Source organism: Sinohyriopsis cumingii, chromosome 13 (assembly GCF_028554795.1).
Source record: "Sinohyriopsis cumingii isolate HCF-2022 chromosome 13, ASM2855479v2, whole genome shotgun sequence".
Classification (NCBI taxonomy): Eukaryota; Metazoa; Mollusca; class Bivalvia; order Unionida; family Unionidae; genus Sinohyriopsis; species Sinohyriopsis cumingii.
The window spans coordinates 45,348,208-45,374,391 of NC_142973.1; the positions used below are offsets into that span (position 1 = coordinate 45,348,208).

Genomic DNA, 26,184 nt, shown 5'->3' on the forward strand with positions numbered 1-26,184 from the left:
AGTTATAACCAAAAGCATAGGTCCCCAAGATAGGCACAGATGCAGAGGCATGACACAAAGCAGTACTGGTTTAAAAAGAAAATTAAGTGTCTGCCTATGTAATATTTCAAAGATAAATAGTTACTTCCTAGCAATTGTGCATTGAATTCTGTAAAAATATGTAGAAATTAGGTGGTGATGTGCGATCTCATTCCTCCCCCATGTGCAAGCAAACTCCATTTGTTGGGGACTGGGGAGCCATGGAAAAAGCTCTCCTCACTCCATAAAAGTACTAAGTGTAGTTGTTTTTGTTATGGATTAAATGCCATTTTTCAGTATATGATATGCTATACATGGCAGCTAATATATTTGGCAGAGGAAGAACCAGAATATCCAGGGAAGAACCACTGACCTAGGGATAGCTATTGGCAAGGCTTCTCACATACCCATGTTGGCTGAGCCCAAGAGTGACAGAGGTGAGATGTCAGTCATCTGTAAAGACAAGCGCCTTAGACCACTTGCCACCCCAATCCCCCATCCCAAGAGCCTACACTTAGCGAGTTTCATCAAATTCTTAAGAGTATTGTTATGTGTTTATGGACCTATACGAAAAACTTAACAATGAGCTGACTGTATCGCAGATGACATGGACATCAATTAGATAAGACAATAAATTTATTAGTTTACTTTTTATATTTATCTAGATTTAAGACAAGGAAGGCATCTGTTGATTTGGTGGTAAACGGTCATGGTCACTGAGACAGAAAGAATACAAATAATTTCTGCAGAATAACTAGAGTTCTGTGTCTTTTCTTGACCAAATTTTGTTTGGATGGCTTACATTTAAGACATGGGAGATAACTGTTGATTTTGGTTTAAAGGTCCATGAAAGAATATTTTACATGAAAGAAATATAATAATATTGTTTGCCACATGGCATGTGTATAATGTACTATTTATAGTTGCTGTGTTCACTGTGTCAGTGGGAAATAAATTTGGTTAACAACAGAGTATTTGATTTAGATGTACCATGAGCTAACCCATTTCTTCAACAATAATTTGGACAAAATTTGTTTTTATAACTTGGACATGTTGGAAAGTCTAAAGAAAGATTGGTAGTAGAGGACAGGAGGTATTGGGTGAATTGCTGTCAGTGCAAAATTTTATTCTGTCATATTTACCCATTTGTGTTGATTGCTGTCAGAACTAGATTGGGTTCTGTCATATTTACCCATTTGTCTGTGTTGATTGCTGTCAGAACTAGATTGGGTTCTGTCATATTTACCCATTTGTCTGTGTTGATTGCTTTTGGAGCTAGATTGGTTCTGACATATTTACCCATTTGTCTGTGTTGATTGCTATCATAACTAGATTGGGTTCTGTCATATTTACCCATGTGTCTTTGTTGATTGCTATCAGAGCTAGATTGGGTTTTGTCATATTTACCCATTTGTCTGTGTTGATTGTTATCAGAAATAGATTGGGTTCTGTCATATTTACCCATTTGTCTGTGTTGATTGCTGTCAGAACTAGATTGAGTTCTGTCATATTTACCCATTTGTCTGTGTTGATTGCTGTCAGAACTAGATTGGGTTCTGTCATATTTACCCATTTGTCTGTGTTGATTACTGTCAGAACTAGATTGGGTTCTGTCGCATTTACCCATTTGTCTGTGTTGATTGCTGTCAGAACTAGATTGGGTTCTGTCATATTTACCCATTTGTCTATTGATTGCTATCAGAACTAGATTGGGTTCTGTCGCATTTACCCATTTGTCTGTGTTGATTGCTGTCAGAACTAGATTGGGTTCTGTCATATTTACCCATTTGTCTGTGTTGATTGCTTTTGGAGCTAGATTGGGTTCTGTCATATTTACCCATTTGTCTGTTGATTGCTGTCAGAGCTAGATTGGGTTCTGTCATATTTACCCATTTGTCTGTGTTGATTACTGTCAGAACTAGATTGGGTTCTGTCATATTTACCCATTTGTCTGTGTTGATTGCTATCAGAACTAGATTGAGTTCTGTCATATTTACCCATTTGTTTGTGTTGATTGCTATCAGAGCTAGATTGGGTTCAGTCATATTTAAACATTTGTCTGTGTTCATTGCTATAAGAATAGATTGGGTTCTGTCATATTTACCCATTTGTCTGTGTTGATTGCTGTCAGAACTAGATTGGGTTCTGTCATATTTACCCATTTGTCTGTGTTGATTGCTATCAGAGCTAGATTGGGTTTTGTCATATTTACCCATTTGTCTGTGTTGATTGCTGTCAGAACTAGATTGGGTTCTGTCATATTTACCCATTTGTCTGTGTTGATTGCTATCAGAACTAGATTGGGTTCTGTCATATTTACCCATTTGTCTGTGTTGATTACTGTCAGAACTAGATTGGGTTCTGTCATATTTACCCATTTGTCCGTGTTGATTGCTGTCAGAACTAGATTGGGTTCTGTCACATTTACACATTTGTCTGTGTTGATTTCTGTCAGAACTAGATTGGGTTCTGTCATATTTACCCATTTGTCTGTGTTGATTGCTTTTGGAACTAGATTAGGTTCTGTCATATTTACCCATTTGTCTGTTGATTGCTATCAGAACTAGATTGGGTTCTGTTGCATTTACCCATTTGTCTGTGTTGATTGCTGTCAGAACTAGATTGGGTTCTGTCATATTTACCCCTTTGTCTGTGTTGATTGCTTTTGGAGCTAGATTGGGTTCTGTCATATTTACCCATTTGTCTGTTGATTGCTGTCAGAGCTAGATTGGGTTCTGTCATATTTACCCATTTGTCTGTGTTGATTGCTGTCAGAACTAGATTGGGTTCTGTCATATTTACCCATTTGTCTGTGTTGATTGCTTTTGGAACTAGATTGAGTTCTGTCATATTTACCCATTTGTTTGTGTTGATTGCTATCAGAGCTAGATTGGGTTCAGTCATATTTACACATTTGTCTGTGTTGATTGCTATCAGAACTAGATTGGGTTCTGTCATATTTACCCATTTGTCTGTGTTGATTGCTGTCAGAACTAGATTGGGTTCTGTCATATTTACCCATTTGTCTGTGTTGATTGCTGTCAGAACTAGATTGGGTTCTGTCACATTTACCCATTTGTCTGTGTTGGTTGCTGTCAGAACTAGATTGGGTTCTGTCATATTTACCCATTTGTCTGTGTTGATTGCTTTTGGAGCTAGATTGGGTTGTCATTTTTACCCATTTATCTGTGTTGATTGCTATCAGAACTAGATTGGGTTCTGTCATATTTACCCATTTGTCTGTGTTGATTGCTGTCAGAACTAGATTGGGTTCTGTCATATTTACCCATTTGTCTGTGTTGATTGCTATCAGAGCTAGATTGGGTTCTGTCATATTTACCCATTTGTCTGTGTTGATTGCTGTCAGAACTAGATTGGGTTCTGTCATATTTACCCATTTGTCTGTGTTGATTGCTTTTGGAGCTAGATTGGGTTGTCATATTTACCCATTTGTCTGTGTTGATTGCTATCAGAACTGGATTGGGTGTTTCATATTTACCCATTTGTCTGTGTTGATTGCTGTCAGAACTAGTTTGGGTTCTATCATATTTACCCTTTATCTGTGTTGATTGCTGTCATATTTTTACACATTTTTCTGTGTTGATTGCTGTCAGAGCTATATTGGGTTCTCTCATATTTACCCATTTATCTGTGTTGATTGATGTTGGAGCTAGATCGGATTCTGTCATATTTACCCTTTATCAGTGTCGATTGCTGTGATATTCACCCATTTATCTGTGTTGATAGCTGTCAGAACTAGTTTTGGTTCTGTCATATTTACCCATTTTTTTATGTTTAATTATTTCTTTGAATATCAGAAGCAAAGTAGTTGAAATAGAGAATAATCCTCCAAACCATGTAGAACTGTATTTACTGGCAACGAATAAGTGGAGGTTGTAATTCATTCTGAACTATGTGTTTTTCATATGTTATTTGGGATATTCATATGTTATTTGGGATATTCATATGTTATTTGGGTTATTGCTTATATAAAGTTCAGAATGGTGTGCCAACAGTAGAGGTAGAGAGTCTGCACCAGTTACTGCATGACTGTCAGTTGCTGATAATTTTATGCAGTCTTTTTGTTAGGTTCAGACACAAAATGTGCCTTCATGTTTCCCTCGAGTTGTTCACGATACACTGCAGACAGTCAAGAATAAGAAAATATCGTTGCAAACTGGTTCTTTCTTGAAAATTGTGTAGACCCTGTACATGCTGTTTTGAAGCTAAATATAAAAGCTGAGGGTTTTTTTTAGAAAGCTTTTCCATAATCCAGAAGAAACTTTTCTTTTTCATTTGAACATAAAATTCATCTTGAGAGGACCTGCAGAAGTAACCTACAATTTTTGGTGTTTATTTGGATCCCAACTTGTTCATCGGGGTTGACATAATACCTAGTATGTTCTTCATATTTATCAAGCTGAGTCATAAAGTCAGTTTCTGCTGAACGATTTAATCTGAACATAAATCTGATATGGATTTAAATATCAAGAAAGACAGGGTCAGGTTGGATTTTGCCGTTATAAATCACTCACATCTCACCTCGGTTTGAGTCTCAGCTCAGTCAACATGGGTATGTGAGAAATCTTGCCAGTAGAGTCCCATTGGGTCAGTGGTTCTTTTTGGAGTATTCCCAGATTCTTCCTTAACTAAATATCCTGGTGAAAAATGGCATTAGACCCACAAAATCAAACCAGCATCTTTTTTCCTTAGGTTTGATTGACTTTTACACCTTTTTTCCTCATCACATATCAGATTTAATTGAGCTATGACCCCTAAACAACTTAAAATTTACCCTTGTATCTAGAGCCAAAAGTTTGTAGTGGCAGCCATGTTTTCATAATACATTTCTTTTGTCTTTTCTCCATTTGATTTGTTTTGTGTTCTTTATTTATATTGATACATTACTTTTGTAATGAATAATTTACATAATTGCCCTCACATGGTGGCATGATATAAAATATATCCACTTTCATGTTATTTTTCTGAATTTGTCCATTCCCCTCCCCTCTCCTATCTTTGTAGCCAACCAATTAAATATCTGCTTGCAACATTCTAGATTTTATATGTCCTCATTTTTTATATTGAATAGAGATTATATGAAAAAGCTGCAGAATTTTTCTTATAGTATATATGTACATATATTGAGTATTTAATTAAGAAACATCTGTTGAGTTCTTGCATTTTGCTCAGAGCTTCATGACTGGATCGGGGCCCCGAGTGGCCAAGTGGTCTAAAGCGCTCTTCGTTACGGATCACTGCCATCTCACCTCTGTCTGCGGCAGTTCGAGTCTAGGATTCAGCCAATGTGGGTATGTGAGAAAGCTTGCCAGTAGCTTCTCGTGGGTCTGTGGTTCTTTCCGGTGTTTTCCCGGGTTCTTCCTCCACCATTAATACTGGCCGCCATGTATAGCCTATCATGTGCTGAAAAATGGCGTTAAACCCCACACCAACAACAACAACAACAACAACAACATGACTGGATCCCTGAATGCACAATCTCTAGCTACACAATTGAGTATTATCACTTTCGTATAGAATAACATAGGTGCCCTGCTTCTGGTACCAATAAGTATTCCTTTTACCCCAGACAGCTGTCATCCAAACTCAATTCATGGGTTCCATTGAATACTACATCAAGCCTGCAAACTGAATGGTGTCTGTTGCATGATTTCTGAAAGCTTGAACACAAAAACGGAACATTTATGATCGTAACAGTGACAGAACTATCTTATCATTTCAAAAATCATATAAAATTTTGCAATCAGCTAACACTGATATCATAAACATAATACTATACTAGTCTTCATGCGTTTCATAGTTCTTACAACTGATGATAGACTTTTTAAAAAATCATTGAGCAGCATCCTGGGACAAAATAGAAGATTTTGCTGCACAAATGAACATTTTTGTTATTTGCTTATAATTTATTTAACAAAATGTAGAGTATGTTTTAATTGCAGTTCAGAACATAGAATATTCCCAACCGTGAAATCTGTGAGAGAAAAAAAACTTGCCCATGTATCATTGGTTATGATTTGTCCAGTTGATTGGAGCATTTTCTTGTTGTCAAATAATTTAATTGAGACAAAAGTTTATCTTTAATTAAACCATTGTTCGTTTATTGATATCAATCCAGTATAATATTCCTGCTTGTATGCATCTGAAAACTGCTGAACAGGATGCTTTGAACCTAAAATCCTTTTGATAAATCAAAGGAGAAAACCTCACATAATTTTGGACTGTCACATGGTCTTTCTCTTTTTGATGTTTTGCTCAAATAGTATGAGATATATAGGCCTTGATCTGTCATCCCATAATGCACCATTAAATCAGATTCTGTGATGTTTATGCTACCAATTGCTCCTAATTTCTATACAATATTGGTCATTTCTATGGACCATTTAGAATTTTTAATTTAATTTTAATTTTTTTCTTGTGCAAATGGCTCATGATACTTCTCATCTCAACCACTGATTTGGTGCTTCAGAAGTTGAGACAGCAGTTGCATACAACTGGATTCATATTTGATGAATCTTTGCAATATTGTAGTAGTAAAGGCAACAAGGTAAACATTCAGTATTAAGGTATGTCTTGGTTCTCTCATAAAGGCAAGCAATATCAGATATTGAATTCATTTGTACATTCATCCATAGATTATTATAAACTATTGTGAGTTGAAACATTATATAAAAGTCATGAGCTTTTGTTATCCCCATTTTTCTCTGTCTCCAGACCTAAACATTGCATTTTAATATCTTGAGTTCTAAACATGGCATTTTCTGTACTACCAGTCATAAACATGACATTTTCTCTATTACCAGTCTTAAACATGGCATTTTCTCTATTGCCAGTCTTAAGCATGGCATTTTCTCTATTGCCAATCTTAAACATGGCAATTTCAATATCTCCAGTTCTAAAAGAAAAACATGGCATTGGCTACATCTCCAGTCCTAAACATGGCAGTTTCTTTTTTTCTTTTACAGAGTTCATAAGGTGAATCATTCAGAACCAAGCAAGATGCATACTGGAACAGTATTGTGATAAATCCTGAACAATTTATAGGTGTCCCCATCCTACAAAGCTTTTATATGTATAGTGCAAATGTGGCCCTATAATTGGGATGGCCTCTCATTAGCGGGACAAATTGTTTGAAATGTATTATTTTGGTGTCAAGCAAGGTGGCCTCTCATGAGGGAGGCAAAGTGGTTGAAATATACTATTCTTGTGTTGGGCCTTTTAAAAAGGGTGGCCTCTTGAATTGTTTTTTTATTTTTTTATTGTTGAGTTTCCTTGCATATTTTAATGTCATTGTATAATGATAGAAAACTATGATTTTCTGTTTCAGTACAGATACATTTTCTGTTTCAGTATGGATACATTTTCTGTTTCAGTACAGATACATTTTGTTTCAGTATGGATACATTTTCTGTTTCAGTACGGATACATTTTCTGACACCTATGAGGATGATACCCATGAAATCATAAATCCAGAATCATTGTCTTCCAAAAATTCCAAACAGGACTCGTTTCGTCAGCGGCAGCATAATTTCCTAGAAACAGAAAGACAGGGGACTAATCTTTTTGACATGGGAGTACAGATTGATTCCAAAACTGTCAAATCTGCACACAGAAAAAGTAAACAGGAACAGAAGTTATATCCTGAAGTGGAAAATTTAAACAGTCACTTATTTGATATCAGTTCTCAAACATAATAAAATCAATGAAGAGTTGACCTCTGAGTGATGCAAGTTTAATTTTTATGGAACATTCTATCCATCCATTGACGGTTAGTTGATCAGCCATGACATTTTCTGCCTGACTCTACATAACAGCATTCTCAGATGTGATCCAGGTTGCAATAAAATCAATTAAATTTGTTTTCTAAGGTTGTAGCAGTTTTCATGCCAGGCTTGTGACAAAAAGGACACATGTTTGAATGTGACCATTGGATAAATCATGGTCAGCTACCATGGTATGTCATTGGGCGAGTTGCTTTTTTCCAATTACTTTAGCACTAAAAAACTTTCTTGTAAAACCCAAACCTAAACCAAACCAGACTGTTCCAGTAGTGTTCACCACCACTCCAGCTTCAATCAAGTTGATTCCCAGTTATTAGATCAAAGTGCTGAACATTCTCCATATGTGATAGAAAAGTATCAGTGAGACTTTGATCAGGATTATGTCAATTTTTCAAAAAAGTCCCATATTAATAGACTGTGAACTTCAGTTGTTGATAAGATACAAAGAAACTTCACACTTTTTAACAGAACTAAATTAAAAAACCATGTACCTTATATACTCACTTATAAGTCGCATAATGGGCCTGCAGATCAGGGACTTGTGTTATATGTGAGTATATACAGCATGCTAGCCTTGTAGTTGGAGTAAGTCAATATAAATCATCCCTTCTTTGCTTTCATACTTGGTTGCTTGTATATATTATTGCATTTTTATACTTTTGCCTTTTTGTAGAGCTCATTATGCTCTGACCGTGTCTGTCCATCTATTTGCTTTTCCTTTTCTGGATGGTAACACCTACCTTTGTCAAACTTTACAGGTTAAGTTCTTCTTGACAAAAGAAAGAAACCTATCCATTTTAGTCAAAAGGTCAAAAGTGACAGAAAGAAGAAAAGTGGTTTCCATACAATAACATTAGTTCACACAACCAGGCTTTGTGGATAGCTTGCACATGGGGTAAGGAAAAAGTCAGTCTTTGTTGGGGTCAAAAGGTCAAGGTCACTGACTGTAACAATGGTTTTTGCACACAGATTTCAGTTCTTGACCTTGTACCTTCACCTAAGTTTGTGGGTGACTAACATGTTGGGTATGCCGTAATTGAATTTGGAGTTCAAAGGTCAAAGTCACTGTAACTGAAAAAAAACCCAAAGCTTTTATAATAACCTTGACTAAAGTTTGTGTAGGGCATATCCTTAAGTTATGAAAGAAGCCTGTTGATTTTGAGGTCCAAAAGGTCAAGGTCATTGCATCTCGAAGAAATTTTTTTTTGTTTTTGCAGGATAATGTTTGTTCTAGAGTAAGTTCCTTGACCAGAATTGTGTGGATGACTTGCATTTAGGTTAATATAGAAACCTAATTTTGGTCTGCAACGTAAAACTGCTTTCCTTTTCATAATATAAATGTAGTAATAATATACAATTTTCACAAACTGTTTACATCACGATTAGAAGAAAAGCTGTTTCTGCTTGTTTCTTATTCTGATAGAAACCCCCCAATAGACATCGGTGAGTAAAGCCTCGACCTTTTGTTTTCTTTTTTGAAGAATGTTCTCATATGCAATCTGATCACCAGGAGAATATGTTTATTATTTTATTCTATATCATGGTTAATTTGGGTGGTTTTTTATCATTTTTGTAAATCATTTTTTTAAAATCATTTTTAATGGCATCTTTGACATATTGGCTGTGTCATGCCTGTGAAAAGCAGGTTTGGTGAATTTCCAAAGAACACAAAGAGGCAACTGACCTGGGCTGGCCTGGATGGGCAGTTGTAAATACAAAATCATCATAAAAATTTCCATATATGACCATCTGAAACACATGGGGCACTATTTTGCCATGTACAAGACATTTGAGAGGAACATGGATTTTGAAAAAAGTCAGTAGTCAGTCAGACCTACTTACATAGTACTTACATGTAAGGGAAGGAGAAAAACAACTTCTTAAAGTTGATTTTTGTTGATCCCATGTTAGTGGAAAGTGAAAAAGAACAGTTGATTTTCTGTTGTTGCCAGCAGTTTGTTGAAATTTTGGTTGAAGTTTTTTTTTTTAGTAATGCATTGATTCATGGCTCCACTTGCAGGCCCTTGCCTTACTATAAAATGTTGTTGTTGGGGCTTTTGAAATGGGACTGTTTGAGACAGGTAATTGATTAATAAAGGTGACCTTTAAGGCAGGTTTGACTGTACATAGTGGAAGTGTTTGACATATCAAATGAACTTCTGTTTTATTTTAATTGAATGAAAGTTAAGAGAGAGAGATGGAAAGAGAGGTAAGCATATATCATGGATACATATACAAAACAATAGTCCTTTCTCAAATGAACTAAGACATGCCCTTTATCATTTGCCTAAGAAAATCTGTTCTGTTATTACAAATTTTAAAAACATACAATCTTAAATGACAAAAAAAAATAATAAAAAAAATAAAACTTAAATCAGGGTAAAATAAAAACAATTTTAGTTTATCAGCTGAAAAGTACTACATTGTAGTGTATCCTATACTTGCGTCCTTTCTGTGGGACATGTTTTCACAAGCTGACCTACAATTTTTTATACAGTAGCCCCCCATTTCATATGAAACAATCATTTCTGCATCAAAAAAGTGGTCCTGTTAAAAGGATGGAATTTGATGAGATGAGCATTGTAATAATGTACTGTTTTGAGGTCATGCAAGGTGACAGCTGAGCTGATCAGGAGTTGCCTCCCTTGGAGGAGCATCTCGATGAGGGCAACAAACTTAGTAACTCTGAAGGATGCAGTGTTATCATGTCATTTTTTGTTGTTACTTTTAACTCATTTTGGTTATATCATGCCAAGGAAATGAGAACTTGTTGCCTTTCCCAATGACACACCAAGATAGCCCATCTGGGAAAATATACCCATGACCTTTGGATTAAAAGTCTGATGTTCTACCAACTGAGCTTCTGTGGCCTACTTTATATCAGCTTCTGATATACATGTTCTGATGAGAAAGGTTCATTTACCTGACAATAATTGCTGCTAAGTTTGTGCCAGGTTATGTGTATTTTGTTTCAAAATATAACGCTTGTTGGTCATTAATAGTATCATTGCTAAAGACAAAAATATAAGCAAACTATACACAAAGAAGTTATAGAACTGTGTGTCAAGTATGACTTAAAGTATTATTGTCAAAGATGAAGCTGCCTCATTATGCTCATTTGTTGCCCAGATAAAGTTGCTCCATAAATCCGCTGTCTTTATGCAAATCAGGAGGACAGTATTATTGTCTGTAAGAATGTAAAGTGTGAAGGTTCTTACAGTATAAATCCGAATTGCATAGTTATTTATACAAGATTACTGAACAAATTCTAGTCTGCTTCTCGTACTTTTTGACCTTACTCTTTTGGCATATCCCTAGAATGATTTTTCTCGGCAACTTTCCAAGTTAAATATGTATATGCTTGTTTTGATAGCATTTGTATGGGAATGCTGAACTAGAAATTATGCAAGAAAATTAAGATAACTTGTGTTTTTTTCTGATGCTGCAGAACTGAAGAAAAACAAATCAGATGGTAGGTCAACAGAAAATTCTGCTCAATGACTTCATGAATTACTTTTGTTTTCATTTTGTTTCAGTGTGTGTTGGTGTGTGTAACCAAATGTAGAGAAGAGTGTTTTTTAAGGAACTTATATGTAATTGTGTTTTATATTCTCCATTGTTTGTTTAAATAAAATTCTATTTTACACTAATAGCTCTTTATTTCTGTCTTGTGATATACTACTACCAGCAGTATGCGAAATTGCTGCCATCTCGATGGTCCAGTGCCAGCTAATTTCATGGTGGACTGGCACAAAATATAAATAGCCAGTCTGTCTGGTCTGGTATTTAGGTGTATCTGCAAATTTTAATTGACAAGTTGTATATTTTATCATATTAAAGAAGTAATAGAAACCAGGTGAAAAATAACAGCAAATTGTTGTTGATGATCACTCGCAAATCTTGAGCATAGCAATCCGATCTGCTGGATGACATGGGAAGGGAAATAACTTGTGTAGAATATGTTTGCATCAGATGCTAGTAACTATTAAAAACTCTTCCTCATCTTCCTGATGTTATATGAGACATGCTGCTCCAATTCTCAAAGTCAACATGGGAAGGTATTTGTATACCTGGAAGCAACCAAAGGCTAAAACCTCCAAAACAGCCAGGTATAAAAGAGCTATAATAAGGAAGGTATTTGTATATATTACTTGGAAGCAACCAAAGGCTATAACCTCCAAAACGGCCAGGGATAAAAGAACTATAATAAGGGAATATGACACGAGCAAACCATTATGTTCTAAAAATAGTTCCACTACAGAATTCCCATGGATTATCAGTGCTCCACTCAACCATAAGATCTGTTGCAAACTATTCAGATCAATATAAAAAAAACATCTCAAAAATGTTAGCAAATATACTGCTAGAACTCGTTTTTCTGCAGACTCGGCTTTGAAGCATTGACCTAATTTTGATGCTGTCGTTGATGGCAAGTTGTTGGATGAGGATCCTGTATCTGATTGGTAATCAAAGACCAGAGCTGTTCCCAGTAGGGATTAAATGATAATATGGAGTAAGGGTGGGTATTGATTCCTTTCCATACACTGGTAACAATGTCAGGTAATCTGTCGCAGGCACTAGGTGAATGACATTATTGTTTATCTGGTGACAAGTGACTTGCAATAGAGACCCGGTGAGCTGTAGATGCATTACTTGGTGACCCATGTCCAGCACAAAGTGACTGACCGTTGACAAGTCAAGTAATGAAAACTGATGGTGTCTATTCTGGAAATTCATTCCAAAAAAATAATCATGTAAAGTAAGACAAAAATTGGTTTCCTTGTGCTTGGAAGGCAGGACTCGACTAGGTGATGACATACTTATTATACTGCAAAGAAAGCCTCCATTGTGGGAGCTGAGAACTTCCTTGCATCAGTGATCCTTCCCTTCCTGGAGCAGGCGACTTCCATATCCCTGAAAGAGTCAAAGACCCATCCTTATGGGACCAGGAGACTTCCCCACACCCATTGACTCTGCCAGGCATGAAAAAAAGGGACCAGAAAAAAAGATATGATTCTTTACTTATGGATTCTCCTCTTTGATAATATTCATTCTCGATGTAAGAGCACAGGAAATTCCACAATTGTATGTCCCTTCAACATTATAGTCACTGGTCTTCATGAAATGTCAGCTTTCAAGCAATTTCCTGAAGGTATGCCCATTTATCTTCTTTGCTTCTGCCATTTTTAAATCCAATTCTTTATATAGGGTTTCCACACTATTTAAAACAAAAATTCCAGGTCTTTTCATGGGTGAAACTGATTTTTTTCAAGGATCATTTATGACCCTTATTGAATAAAGGACATTTTGGTTTAGAAAACAGTCATTTTTAAAATCAAAAGCTTTTTCTATTTGAGACTCACTTGAAACATCTCAATTAGACACATGTCCATGTACCAAAACAAAGGATGAATCACTTCAAACAAATACAAGTATTGAAATTCATTTAAATTTGCATGCAACTCATTTTAATTTAAAGAATAAAAATGTTAACTTTGCTTAACTGCATTCCTTGGTATAGTCTTTTATGAAAAGGGTCATTTTAAATTTGTGCAAAAGCCCTTCAAAACTATATACCATGGGATAAAAGAAACAACTGAATTTTTTTATTTTAAATTCCATTTACTGGTATGTCTAGCTGGACCTCGAATATCCGCTTTCAATGTAATCAGACTGTGGACTGTATATTTAATGCAGTCATTGTCAAGGACACCCAGAGCATGGGATACTGCATTCAAACTTTCCCCAGCAGTTGGTAGATTACATGGATAATTCTGCTATATTGTTGTTGTTTAGGGTTTAACACCATTTCTCAGCACAAGATAGGCTATAAATGGCCACCAAAATAACTGGTGGAGGAACAAACCTGGCAAGAGCCACCAACCCACAGGAAGCCACAAGCAAGCTTTCTCACATACCCACATCAGTCAAGCCCAAGCTGTTGTATTTACAGTCCTAGAATTCATCATTTTGAAATATCCAAATCTAAAATTGGTAAATCCTGCTTGCCAGAACCGTTACTTCATTCCTATCAACTTGGCATTCTTTTCAAGAGCATTTAATTATAATAAGGGTCCGACCGAACTCAAACACGAGGGCAAATTTTGCCTCTCTCTAAAGTTGATGACAATAGGAAGAAGCATATCCCAAGTTCAAAATAGTTGTTTGAATTTACTTTTGTTCTTTATTGTTCTCACATGATTAACATTCTGATGAATGCTATCTGAAGCTAATAAAAATTTAAACTTTTTATATCGCTTCACTATAGATGTATAACAAAATGAGGCAACCTCAAAAATAGGTTAAAGATGTTTATTATGAAACCTTGGATACAATTATGTTCATTAGTAATGGCCCTGGATACACCCACTTAATTGTAATTTGCTTCGGACTGAGCACTTGTTTTTTCATGGATCATGTGTGAATTTCGAGCAGGAATTCTGTACATAGCAATATAATTTCTGGTACAGTACTTATAATTATCAAATTAACAACCAAAAAATTGGACTACAAAACATGAAACATCTTTTTCTAGCCTTGCACCTTCTTCTTTCTAGGAAAATTTATAACAGCTGATGTTGTGCTTTAAAAGGGGCTGAGAGAATGTCTTGAAATCAACACAAGACCATGTGAACATCTCTTCTGAGACCAGTTTAGATGAAATGACCGACTCTAAAGCAACTATTTCATCTGAATCACCTCCTAACACAGTCGGAATATCAGCATTTTCCATCAAGCCAAGAAAGAAGCTTAGGATGTTATTCGTCGCCTTTGAGAACTATTTTACAAACTACTTTTATTCACATAGAACAAAATGGCCACAGAGTGAGACAAAGTCACAATTGGAACATTCTTGGCCTTTGCTGTCATAACATTTGGTTCACTCTGCCACAGCCAAATGACCGAACTCAAAATTGATTTTATATTCCTGCATCAACTTCCGTTGTTATTTCATGACAACTGAAATGGCCATGTGATGTTCCTACTGCTGCTAGCATGGACCCTGTAAATACATGGATTCTCAAATGTGTACATTGTCGAAAAGCTCAAGATTGAGATGACAGATCCTCCATTTTCAATTTCACAGCAACCGATACATGTTCGTTAATTCTTTTTTTTTTTTAACTAGCCGTTTTGACAGTTGACAAATTATTAATGATCAATTGTCATTTTGTGCTCAGAATTAAATTCAACTTGACCTGAGCTTTGGTTGCCAGGGTATGCTTAGTGTCACATCTTGCAGGAATCGCTAAATGACTCAACTATTTTACTTGTAATGAACAAAAATGCTTATTTTCTGTTTTTACAATATTCTTTTTCATGTAAAGGGACTATAATTTTCAGAAGTATTCAGTGTTCTAGTTCGTTAACTTGTCTCCTTGGTAAATATTCTACAAAGATTCATCTCCTTTAATTTGATTTAAACTTAAGTGTCATATGATAGCACACCTATATTCCAGTAACAAACAAAATTATTATAATGCAGCTTAAATGTATGCTAATCTTTATTAATTTGCTCTTAAACTTTTGAAGATCACACGTTGTAGTTGTGTTGACACATTGTGAACCTTGATCGGCCTTCAGAACTTGTACAGAAAAACATAACTGATACCAGCATGGCATGTACTACGATGTAAGGAGTTTTATTTAACCAATTAAATAAAGTGCTAAAGCACTTGAATTGACTAAATGTTGTGGCATGCTCTCAAATGATCCACACAGTTGTTGTATCTCTACTGACAGAAGAGTTTTGCAACATCCAAAAACTCGGGTAAGAATTCCATAAATTACCTTCTGATCTATTCAGTTACAAAAGAATTATATTATTATTATACTAAGTGGCAGCGGAATATTCCTAGTTTCCTCCAAACTTCAATAAATATTTGCCAGATTTGAGGGCTTTTCCCGGTCAGGAACAAACCTGTTCTCTCCCCACTTATTGCCAACCTTTCATCCCAACTTATATGGGTTTTACCACCTTGTTCACTAGATTCCTTGTACCTGCAGCCATTTTTATCCTTAATCACCTGAGCAGGATGCAGGGGTAAATCTGTCGGTCCATATCCACCTCTATAAGGAAATTTGCCACCTTTACCAATAATTAGTGGTGCTACATCAAATCACACAAATCGATTCGAAGCAGATGAAACTCCGATACTGGAGATCTTTCATTTTCAAAATTATTTAAAGACAAGTGGAAGTGACCTCAATACAATTGTTTCACATTTCTTTCATTAAAACAGATACAATTTTGTTGTGCTGTGTTGCGATTTGGATTTTTAACGTAGCTTTAACAATGTTTCAGTCACATCGCTATGATGTCTGCAGTGTGGCAGTTTATAGTGATGTCTAGCACTGGGGCATCATGCCACAGACATGTAGGATGATGTCCCACCCAGTCACATTATCCTGACACCAGGCCGACCAGTCTTAACACTAACCTCTTAATGCTGAGCGCCAAGTGAGGCAGCTGTCAGTACCATTTTTTGTAAGTCTTTGCTATGACTTGGCCAGGAATCAAACCCACGACCTCCAGCATCCGAGGCGGACGCTCTAACCACTAGAGTGGTCATACAATTCTGTAGCACGCTGATTCTTGACCTCCTCACCCTTCAATAATATGAGATATATCAAGTACATAATTATTTCTCAATGATCCAGAGTTTTGCAATGTATGGGATCGTGACAATATGGAAAAATGGGCAGTCCTAGCAGTGTAAATTTCGCAAATTTTAAAACAACTGATGGATTGTGTTCATTTTCACAAAAATAAAGTTAACCTAGGTATCAGACTGGATAAAGTCATTTATTACAGACCTACAATTAATAAAAACTGTACTAGGGAACAGCTACAGGAAGTAAGATTACAATGCAATGAATGCAATGATAGCAGGTAACATATTGCTATTAAATTACAATTTTGGATAGTGATCTCAACCTTTAGACAGTGGTGGCTATGGCATGCAACATACCACTTAGTCCATATATACTGTACATATATGGTTCAAGTTTCATGAAAATATCTTCCACCGTTAGAAAAAGTTGAGCAAATGTTAGTGTGCAAAAGGATGATGCCACAACAAATGCCGGACTCAAGATGGCACGTGGGGCCCCGAGTGGCCGAGTGGTCTAAAGCGCTCTCCGTTACGGATCACTGCCATCTCACCTGTCTGCGTGGGTTCGAGTCTCGGATTCAGCCAATGTGGGTATGTGAGAAAGCTTGCCAGTAGCTTCTCGTGGGTCGGTGGTTCTTTCTGGGGTTTTCCCCGGGTTCTTCCTCCACCATTAATACTGGCCGCCATGTATAGCCTATCGTGTGCTGAAAAATGGCGTTAAACCCTACAACAACAACAACAAGATGGCACGTAACTGCTTTATTGCCATCAATATCTAACAAGATATTAAGTGGGGTTTGCACAATTTTGCTAATGAGCCCCCCCCCACCGTTTAAAAAATTCATTAAACAATTTATACACTACTGTAATAACAGGAAAATGTAATTGGGTCATTTAGCACACAATTTCATCTGTTGGTATTACATGGTCTTGACACAAAAACACAAATAGGGATGCCAGGATGGATAGAACAAAATCAAGATGACCCATTGCAATCGGTGGAAAATAATGACATAACCTTCTGCCAAATGTCCCCAAGTACTGACAATCACATTTGTCTTGCACAGAAAACGATAATCACTAAATAGTTGTAAATTTATGTCTCTTGATTAAACTGTAAATGTTGATGCACAAGTTCTGTTACAAGTATATTTTTAAGTGCACATTCTGTATTGATACACGTCAAAACATTACCATTCCTGTCAAAATATTACTTCTATAGAAAGATAAATTGGAGAGATAAAGATAAAGCCACACAATATTATGGATGTGTTTATTTCTCTCTTTAAGAAAAGTGCCAACACAATAGTATTTCACATTTTTCATATACAAAGTTTCGTTTACTTCTTGCTCCTAAACATAAAACCATACTGGTTGTTTAAACAGCATAATCAATTATACAAAACTCAATCAACAATAAGAACATCTATATATCTATATATATGTATATATCCAATGGTTATGAATACAACCCACTTTTACATGGGAAGATTTATGAACACTTTAAAAAAGGTGTAACAAAGATACACTTGTGTAGTATTCTTGTAATAGTCTTCCTTGAAAAATTACATAAGCATAGCTAAATCCTTCCTTTCTATAAAAGTCAACAACTTTTCACAAAGACTTGTGGCAGAGTACACACAAAAAATGCCTCATCATGGAGAAACATTCCTGGCATGGAACATCAATGAATGAGATATTAGCTCCATTGGTCTTATAAGTGCAAAACTCTGTCTACTTGTAGAGTCAAGCCCAAATGGTGAATTTATTGTCTTAAATGTTCATGCAGCAAAGTTGACTGTACATGTTCTACTAACATGCCTAAAATTGCTGTTTTATGGACAGTTACATTCTACACAACAAAAGAATCGTACATTGTTACAATGGTCTGAAACCACTTAACAAGAGGATTCTTCACCTGGTATACAAATGCCTTAGAACCACGAGTCAGCTGGATGCAGAAATGTCTTCTTATGCTAGTCAGTACATCTGTTACGAAAACAATTGTTGCAAGGTTTCTCTACATTCTACATCTTGACCCATGTTTTGAAAGGACAGCTGAATCATTTTTAAAATACTAAAAGGCCTTTATGCTTTGTCAAAGTTGGTCAAATTATGCTGAATGGTTTTTGAGAAGTTGTTTAAATATCCAATTTTAGTAATGATAGCTGTATTTTCTGACAGGTCAGCATTATTTGTACAAAATTAAAAGCCTGTTGAAGCATGGATGCTGTCAAACACAATAAATTCTGTTGAACATTTCACAAGGTCACTGAAAGGGTGCCATAACACCCTTACCCATTCCTTTTCCCCATTTTAAGCAATGGCAGCCATAACTGATGGCAGTTAAGCAATATAAACTTTAAAACACTTCATGCAAGGATGCTTTATATCAAATTTTTTAAAATTCTGTCGAGCAGTGTTTGTGAAGTCATTTCAAGGTTTTTCTCTTTTAGTAATGGCTGCTGTATTTTGTGGCAGATTGGCATCATTTCTAATTTTAAATGCATACTACAAGGATGCCTCTTGTCACATTTGGTCAAATTCTGTTTAGTGGTTTTTAAAAAAGCATTTCAAGCTAGTTTTATTTTTGGGATGGCAGCCATAATTGATGGTGGATTAGCACAATTGTGAAATCCCTTCATACCAGAATGCTCTGTCAAATTTGCTTGTAATTCTGTTCAGCAGTATTTGAGCAGTCGACGGAATTCTTTTTGTGTGCAACAGCAGCCATATTTGAAGAGGGATTGGTTATCTTTCACATAAATTTGTAAGTCCTTCATGCATGAATGCTGTTAATTTTTGTGAAGCAGTTTTTTGAGTAGGTGTTGGCTCAGCAATTTTTGTTTAACTGCAGCCATATTTGATGGCAAATCTGCATTATTTGTGCAAACTTGAGAGTTCTTGTCTCAATGCCTTTTAGCAATTCTTCCCAAATTCTTTTCAACAGTTCTGAAAAATAGTTAAAAATGTCACTGCTATAACAACAGAGCATCTGCATCATTTATAAAAAAATATAAACTTTTTACAAGGATGCTTTTGGTCAAATTCTGTTTAACAGTTCATTATGATTTTTCACTTTTAGTAACAGTCATATTCAATGGTTAACTTGTACCATGTGTACAAATCTGAAAGCCTGCCATGCTGGGATGCTGTCAATTTTCATCAACATGGGAACATTGAGTTTCTTCTTCCAAAGAAGTTTAAAATAGCAATTGTTAATTGATGTACCACAGAACACAAAACAACAGATGCAGAAGCTCACTGTTTTTAAAAATAAGAGGCATCTATTGGAATCTCATGAGTTATATAATGAATTAATGTACGATTAACATAAACAGACATTAAAAAATTGTTCGACAAAAAAAGCAATTCACTTGTAAGCGCTTTTTGCAGTTTTTTTTTTTTTGGAATGGATTCAATGTGATACTGAGAGTTTACAGCTCTCCCACAACAGTTTGATAGATAAAGTGCAAGTAATGAACAACTGAATTTTCTCCAAAAGCATTCCTTTCTTGCATGCACAAAAGCATAAGCAAAGTTTGTCTAACTTGAAAATCTAAAAGATGATTATGCAGAAACATCAATAATTGTAATAATGAACACAAAATTTCAGAGATCTTCTGAGACACATTAAAAATTAAGACGAATAATTGTGGTTTTTTCCTCCTCAAATTCACTGTTTGTATACAAATGACCTGTTCAAAAAGTAAAAGTTCCAAGTACCTATAAGACATCGGTATCGTTAAATGAGACAAAACAACTTTACATTATATTTAGCACCATCACACTGCCTAACGATAGCAGTTTGATTACAAAGACATCTCTAAAAATATACAAAAAAATACTTGGTAAGTGCCATTTGCAGTTAACATAATGAATAGCAACATCTTTCTGCTGACGTGTACCTTTTTTTATGTGTCTGAACTTTTATTCCTGGTTCTATGTTTATGGCTTCAATATTACCTGCCTTCTTTAAAAGCATTTAAACTTAAGCTGGTTTCCAAAGTTTAAGGCCAGAAATTGGTTCAGCAGTTCAATGTAAATGGAATAAAATGCCTCATACACCTTGAAAAACAAAAATAAAAAAGATGGCAGTATAGTTCTGCTGTGGAGTACGAAGTTTCGTTGATTTGTTGGCCACAATGAACTACAAAGTTAAAGACCCCAAGATCCTTGTGTGGAAAGAATAGGGATCCTGCCACAAGACATGAATCTTAAAAATGCTGAAAATAACGAATTTAGGAAACTGAATGAAAATGGACACTTTCGTTAATACAACAAATTCACAGTACTGTTTACAAGATGCAAGGTAATATGCTGGGAGTATGTGTGAAGTAGTATATCAATTATCCAGACTCTGCAGTAGATAAATTCCTCCAATCCTCTTCAAATTCTACACCCACCCTGCTCAGATCAGTAATTTGCTGTTAGTGTAAAATGACCCATATAATTAACTATTATTAACAAAGCTTAATCCAGTCCTTTATGTGCCAGACCTCTAGATCCATCACCATAAAAGCACTTTCTAAGTGACTTTTTGCAACTGAGCAACGAGATGCTTCCATTGATTATTTAGTTGTTTAAAGCATTTTTACCAACTGTACTTACACAATACAGTATTTAGTATTTAGTGGTAATGTCTGCTGTTACATGCAGTTCTAACACATACAACACAGTACTATTCTCATATCATGCTCTCTGCTGCTGTGCCATTAATCAAGATACTGGAAGTTTTATCTCTATTCATTAAAAATTGTATATCACATTGTTACACAGTATGTACATGGGGTATATTCACATATATGGTTCTCATATACAAGAACTGCCCACATCAACTTAAAAACTGACAACTCCCAGAAAGGCAAGAGAAGGGGAATTCCTTTGCCATGGGAAATCCTGGAAAATCACTGAGAAGGCAACTGCCATAATGATAGAAACTGGGTATAAAAAACACTCCCAGTTCACTAGAGTTATATCGCAATTATCTGCATCCAGATAATTGAAGTCTTACTATGCAAAGCCCTTGAACTAGGCCTTGGTCCCTGACTGATCATTCAAAATGAATAGAACACATTTGTGGTTAAATACGCAGAGCTCTTGTGAATAGGATGATAAAACAGAGCTTCATCGGATATCGTTTCAGTCTTCTTCATCACTGGCTGCCAAAAACATCTGCAAGATGGAAAATATATTCAAATTCATTGCAATTTTACATTTTCTTAAATATACTGATGATCAAAGTATGAAAAGTTAACAAAGCATCTTTCAAATACTGACAAAACTAAAGAAAATTCAAACCATTCCACATTTCAATATGTGATTTTTCAAGAACTAAATTTGATGAACATGGATATCTGCCATAACAGTCCTTTTATGTACAAAAGACATGTAAGGATTTGTTTTGTCCAGTTAAGACGATGGACATGCCCACTAGTGGCAAGGCATTAAGCGTCCTCTACAAATAGTGCATGCTCATTATGTCTAGTGGATTTGCCCTCAATCTAGTGCAACTTTGTCCTGACTTTCCATGATCTCTCCATGACAGATTTTGGATTTTCCATCACTAATTCCATTAATGTTAATATTTAACAGATGGCCTACTCCTCCCCATACACCCATCTCATCCACCCACTTTAACACTGCTGACTGACGATTAAAGGGAGATTTTCAATTTTTGGATATTTTCCATTTCTGTGCAGACTTTTCATCAATTTCTATGACAAACATTTTTCCCCAAGATTTTCCATGACCTAATTAGAAGCCCCAAAAGTTACCTCTGCCTTTGCAATTGCAATCTGCAATATTGCTTGAAAACTGAACTTGCTGAATCAATCATTTCAAATGACCTGAATATGAAGGTGGAGAATCTGTGGGTTGATGTGTAAGAAACAGACAACTGTCATGATCTCTTAGGCTCATCTACCAACGGGTCAAGTAGATTGCTTCTTGGCGAGTCTCACTGCAAACAAGTTCACTAGTGCCACCAGACAAGTGCTGTTTTGATGAACTGGTGCAGGGACCATTCCGTAGGTTCCACAATGCTCAGTTATGATAGGCTGTCTGCCAGGATATTCCTGTTGCCTGGAATATTGCAAACTGAGAGTAATCTCATCTGAGACTGTCCAATGGAGAATGCTTAAGACTTTCACATAAAGACAAGGAGCAAGTGTGTCTTCTAGAATCGTAAGGATTGCTGCTACTACTCCGAGGTCACCATGCATCAACAAGGGACCATGGAGGCCCTCAAGTGTGCCGCTATTATTTTCCATCACCCTGATAAATATTCTAGGAAATGAAGTGAGGCTGAATGAGAGCTTCGAAATGAAGGCAGGAAGATGGTGGCCCTGAAATTTATAGGATCCACCCACTCATTGGGCTTTAAGGCATTCCCAAATAAGGCCTTTGTCCTCACAAATTTGTTTAAAACAGACAGATTGATATTTTGTCAAAATATTCTAGCTTTTATAAAGTACCAAAAAGATCAAGGAGTAGAAACCCAGGGTTTATACTGGTGAAATGGAATGGTGACCTATAAAATATTCCCAGAAACAAAGCCAGTAACCCTCCCTCAAAGTATGACACAGCACAATCCATGATGCCCAAACAAAACTTAGAAAACATGGCCACTCAGGCAACCTCCTTAACATTGGAAAGATGAAGCTTGAGAGGGTGCATCTAAGGGCAATTACCTCACTCATAGGTAAGGAGCAGCCTGAAGACTTTCTACTATTACCTCCACAACCACTTGGTCAAAAAATGATGAGTGGGAAGTATCTTGAATGAGGCTTGCTTTCCAGTCTGTTTAGGTTGGACCTTCGAGAAATTATATGCAAAGGGGATGCCATAGGTTGATCTTATTCATGGCCTCCATCTGGAGACAATAATTCCTCCTTGCAAAGTGTGAAGCCTAAAGGCAATCAGCATTAGAGGCTATTGTTACAACGGTGCTGGCCTAACGCTCCAAGGCTTAGATCTGGACATGAGCCCAAGACGTAGTCGATACACCTGATTTGGGATAACCCAAGTCCAAACATGGAGTCCTTAGCTGCCTAAACCAGGAAGGCATCCAATAACTGGAGGATCAATTATGGCATGACATTTAGATCTGTGAAACCATCTAGTAAAAGAAAACTTTGCACTTTGCAAATTGTGTAATTGTGATTTAGCTTATGGACATGGAGGTACCATGACATAAAACAGAATAAAAAAGGTAATAATCACTAGTTTGCTGCTTCATCAACACACACACAGCCTGAACTTACATTTGTAAATACCATAGAGAACACCGATTTAATTTGATCATAAGTTCGTTTTACATTATCAAGCTGGCAACCAAAATTTATTTGAAATCTATCATAAAAAAAGAAGTTTTGCAGAAATTTAAGTTGGTGGGTCTGTGAATCAGAAGCTAAATGATGATGTAGGAAGCTGAAAATCAAACTCAGCTGGGGTCTCACTAATAACAAGCTGCCTCTGAAATCTGAATTTCATGTGAGTAATTGTGCGGAAAGTTGGTGGGTCCAACAATCAAGAATTAGGACACCACTAAATGATGCAGAATACAAACTTCTGATTTGGACATTTATGTTAGTCCTGTTGCCTGTGGCAAGTAAAATGTTAAAAGACTTGTGGAATTTTGCTTTTAGCAAATCTTTAGGACTAGTGACACCCCCAACAACCAAGCTTAATGAAATTCATTCCATCCAGTCATTGCAAGAAACTATAAAAATAACACAATTCATAACGAAATTCCGACTTGAATCACAGGATAAAACAGTGTTATTGTTCTTCAACGCATGTCTTAATCTTTAAAACCAGTTTAGAATTTAAATATATGACAGTTAATGCAGAAACTTCTTTGTAATTATTGGAGTACAGTTTAATTTTAGAAGCATCTGACTGGAATTTACCACCAATTTCAAGGTATGGACAAACCTGTCCTAATCATCACCATTCACATAGCAGCCATCTGATCAAAATAGCCATTCTAATTTGCACCACCCCCCCCATTTCATCTATAACAGTCACTGCTTTCTGCAGTCATCTAGCCAATCTGTGGTTTCTCCCTGCCTTAAGTGGACACTGCAGAATATCGAGAGTGGCTGCTCTATGAAAAACTAAACTTCTGCTTCGTGAGGACACTTTACTTGAAGGAACATCATGTGAATCGATGTGCAGTCACTTCTTACCTTACTTGCACTAGCACTGTCAACCAACTCCAATGTGTCAAAATGTCAAATTCAAAAGCAAGGTAGTTTTTATCATTAGAAAAGAGGACCAAATTGATTGGTTTGCTGGATCGACTGAAAAGTGGTCATTTTGAATCAGCAATAATGGAAATTATTTTCTGTACCAGTGCAACAGGTCTAGTGTAATATCTACATCTATTTGCCTGTGAACTGAAGTCATCTCTGATGTAAAGAGTTCATCTATGAAGAAATATGTATGATGCATACCTTTTCCTTATTGCAAGGGTCATTCAATATTTAAAACTTGGCTATAAAATCAAGCGAATCTTTGGTTACTTTAGTCATCCGTCTTTTGATCTCCAAAGCTGAGCAACAAGCTAATCCAAGTATCTTTTTGAAGCCTGGGCAGCTGTTTCCAAACCTAATTTACACAAGCTGGACAACCAAAGAGTCGGTCTGCTGTTTCAAAGTCATATGTGAGCTGTCAATTAGTAGCAACATTGTTTTATCATGGTACACAAAAATCAATGATTATTGCAAATCAAATGACACAACAAACCTGGCTGAAATCCAAACTTAATTGAAGTAATAACTGTGTCCTAAAAAAGTGATGCATTTTATTCATTTAAATGTTTTGTATCCCATAAGATACATTCTCAGTCTCTGGTGAAAATTCTATAAAGAAATTCAAGGTCATTTGAAGGATAAACCAACATTTTCAAGCTTTGTAGTTTTCAAGTAGAGGTCATAATATGTACACTTGTACTTTTATACAGACTTAAGGAATGAATGATGTGAAGAGAAGGAATTAAGGCAAAGCTTCATCCACTATACGAGCAGATGACAGGGTTACAAAAAAATATGTAGTTACCACTGAGTGTACTTACATCCATGAGATTCTTCGGTTCAATGGAAGGTTTTGTACTCATTTCATCAAAGTCTAGATGACCACTGATGTTGAAGGTTGGAGTCAAAGACCGTTCATCTTCAAAGCTACTGATACTGACATTGGGACTTGAATTCCTCTGCATGCCGAAGCTTCCACTTCCACTAGATGGCAGCACTGGTGAGGAACTCATAGGGGATGGAATCTCTTCATAATGACGATGTCGAATGGATGGGGTGGTAAAGGCACGTCTTGGTGGAGGTTTGCTGCAAGTAAACAGGTGTGGTTTACAATTGACATAGTAATTACATCTGCAAGTGGAAGTAAGATTTCAAGGTGAAATACTGATACTGTCAGTCCAAAATGCCAGTTTAGGTCTAAAATTCTTTGCCATAGCTTTAATTGTTGCAAACTTTGCTATTTTCCTAAATTTTAGGACACAAATCCAAAAGATCCAGTAACAAACGGGAACATCCTTCTCTCTCTCCAACAACAGCCTTATCGGATTAAAAAAGAATAGATATCTGTTAAAACTTGTTAAGGATTAGTACTTGTGAAATGTAAAGAGTACAGTACTCCTGCATGACAAAGCACATCAGGCAAATATGGTGATGCAGACCTCCCAACTAAGTGAAAACTGAATCAGTGACAGGGTTCCATGGGGCAGTTTT

The 26,184-nt window shown here is 36.1% G+C and overlaps 2 protein-coding genes across 4 annotated transcripts in view; one reads left to right on the forward strand and one right to left on the reverse strand.

Annotated features, from left to right (window-relative positions):
* Nucleotides 1-11,470, forward strand: part of LOC149785335 (uncharacterized) — a 35,788-nt gene extending 24,318 nt beyond the window's left edge. For both annotated transcript variants that reach the window (XM_089979229.1, XM_089979230.1), the window contains one exon: nucleotides 7,457-11,470. In XM_089979229.1, the coding sequence (XP_089835355.1) occupies nucleotides 7,457-7,733 (277 nt within the window). In that variant the 3' untranslated portion in view covers nucleotides 7,734-11,470. The remainder of the gene's footprint in view (nucleotides 1-7,456) is intronic.
* Nucleotides 11,471-17,694: 6,224 nt separating this feature from the next.
* Nucleotides 17,695-26,184, reverse strand: part of LOC149785336 (membrane-associated tyrosine- and threonine-specific cdc2-inhibitory kinase-like) — a 36,004-nt gene continuing 27,514 nt past the window's right edge. For both annotated transcript variants that reach the window (XM_089979232.1, XM_089979233.1), the window contains exons 14-15: nucleotides 25,515-25,779; nucleotides 17,695-21,610 (exon numbers count right to left, since the gene is read on the reverse strand). In XM_089979232.1, coding sequence (XP_089835358.1) covers nucleotides 21,578-21,610; nucleotides 25,515-25,779 — 298 coding nt within the window. In that variant the 3' untranslated portion in view covers nucleotides 17,695-21,577. The remainder of the gene's footprint in view (nucleotides 21,611-25,514; nucleotides 25,780-26,184) is intronic.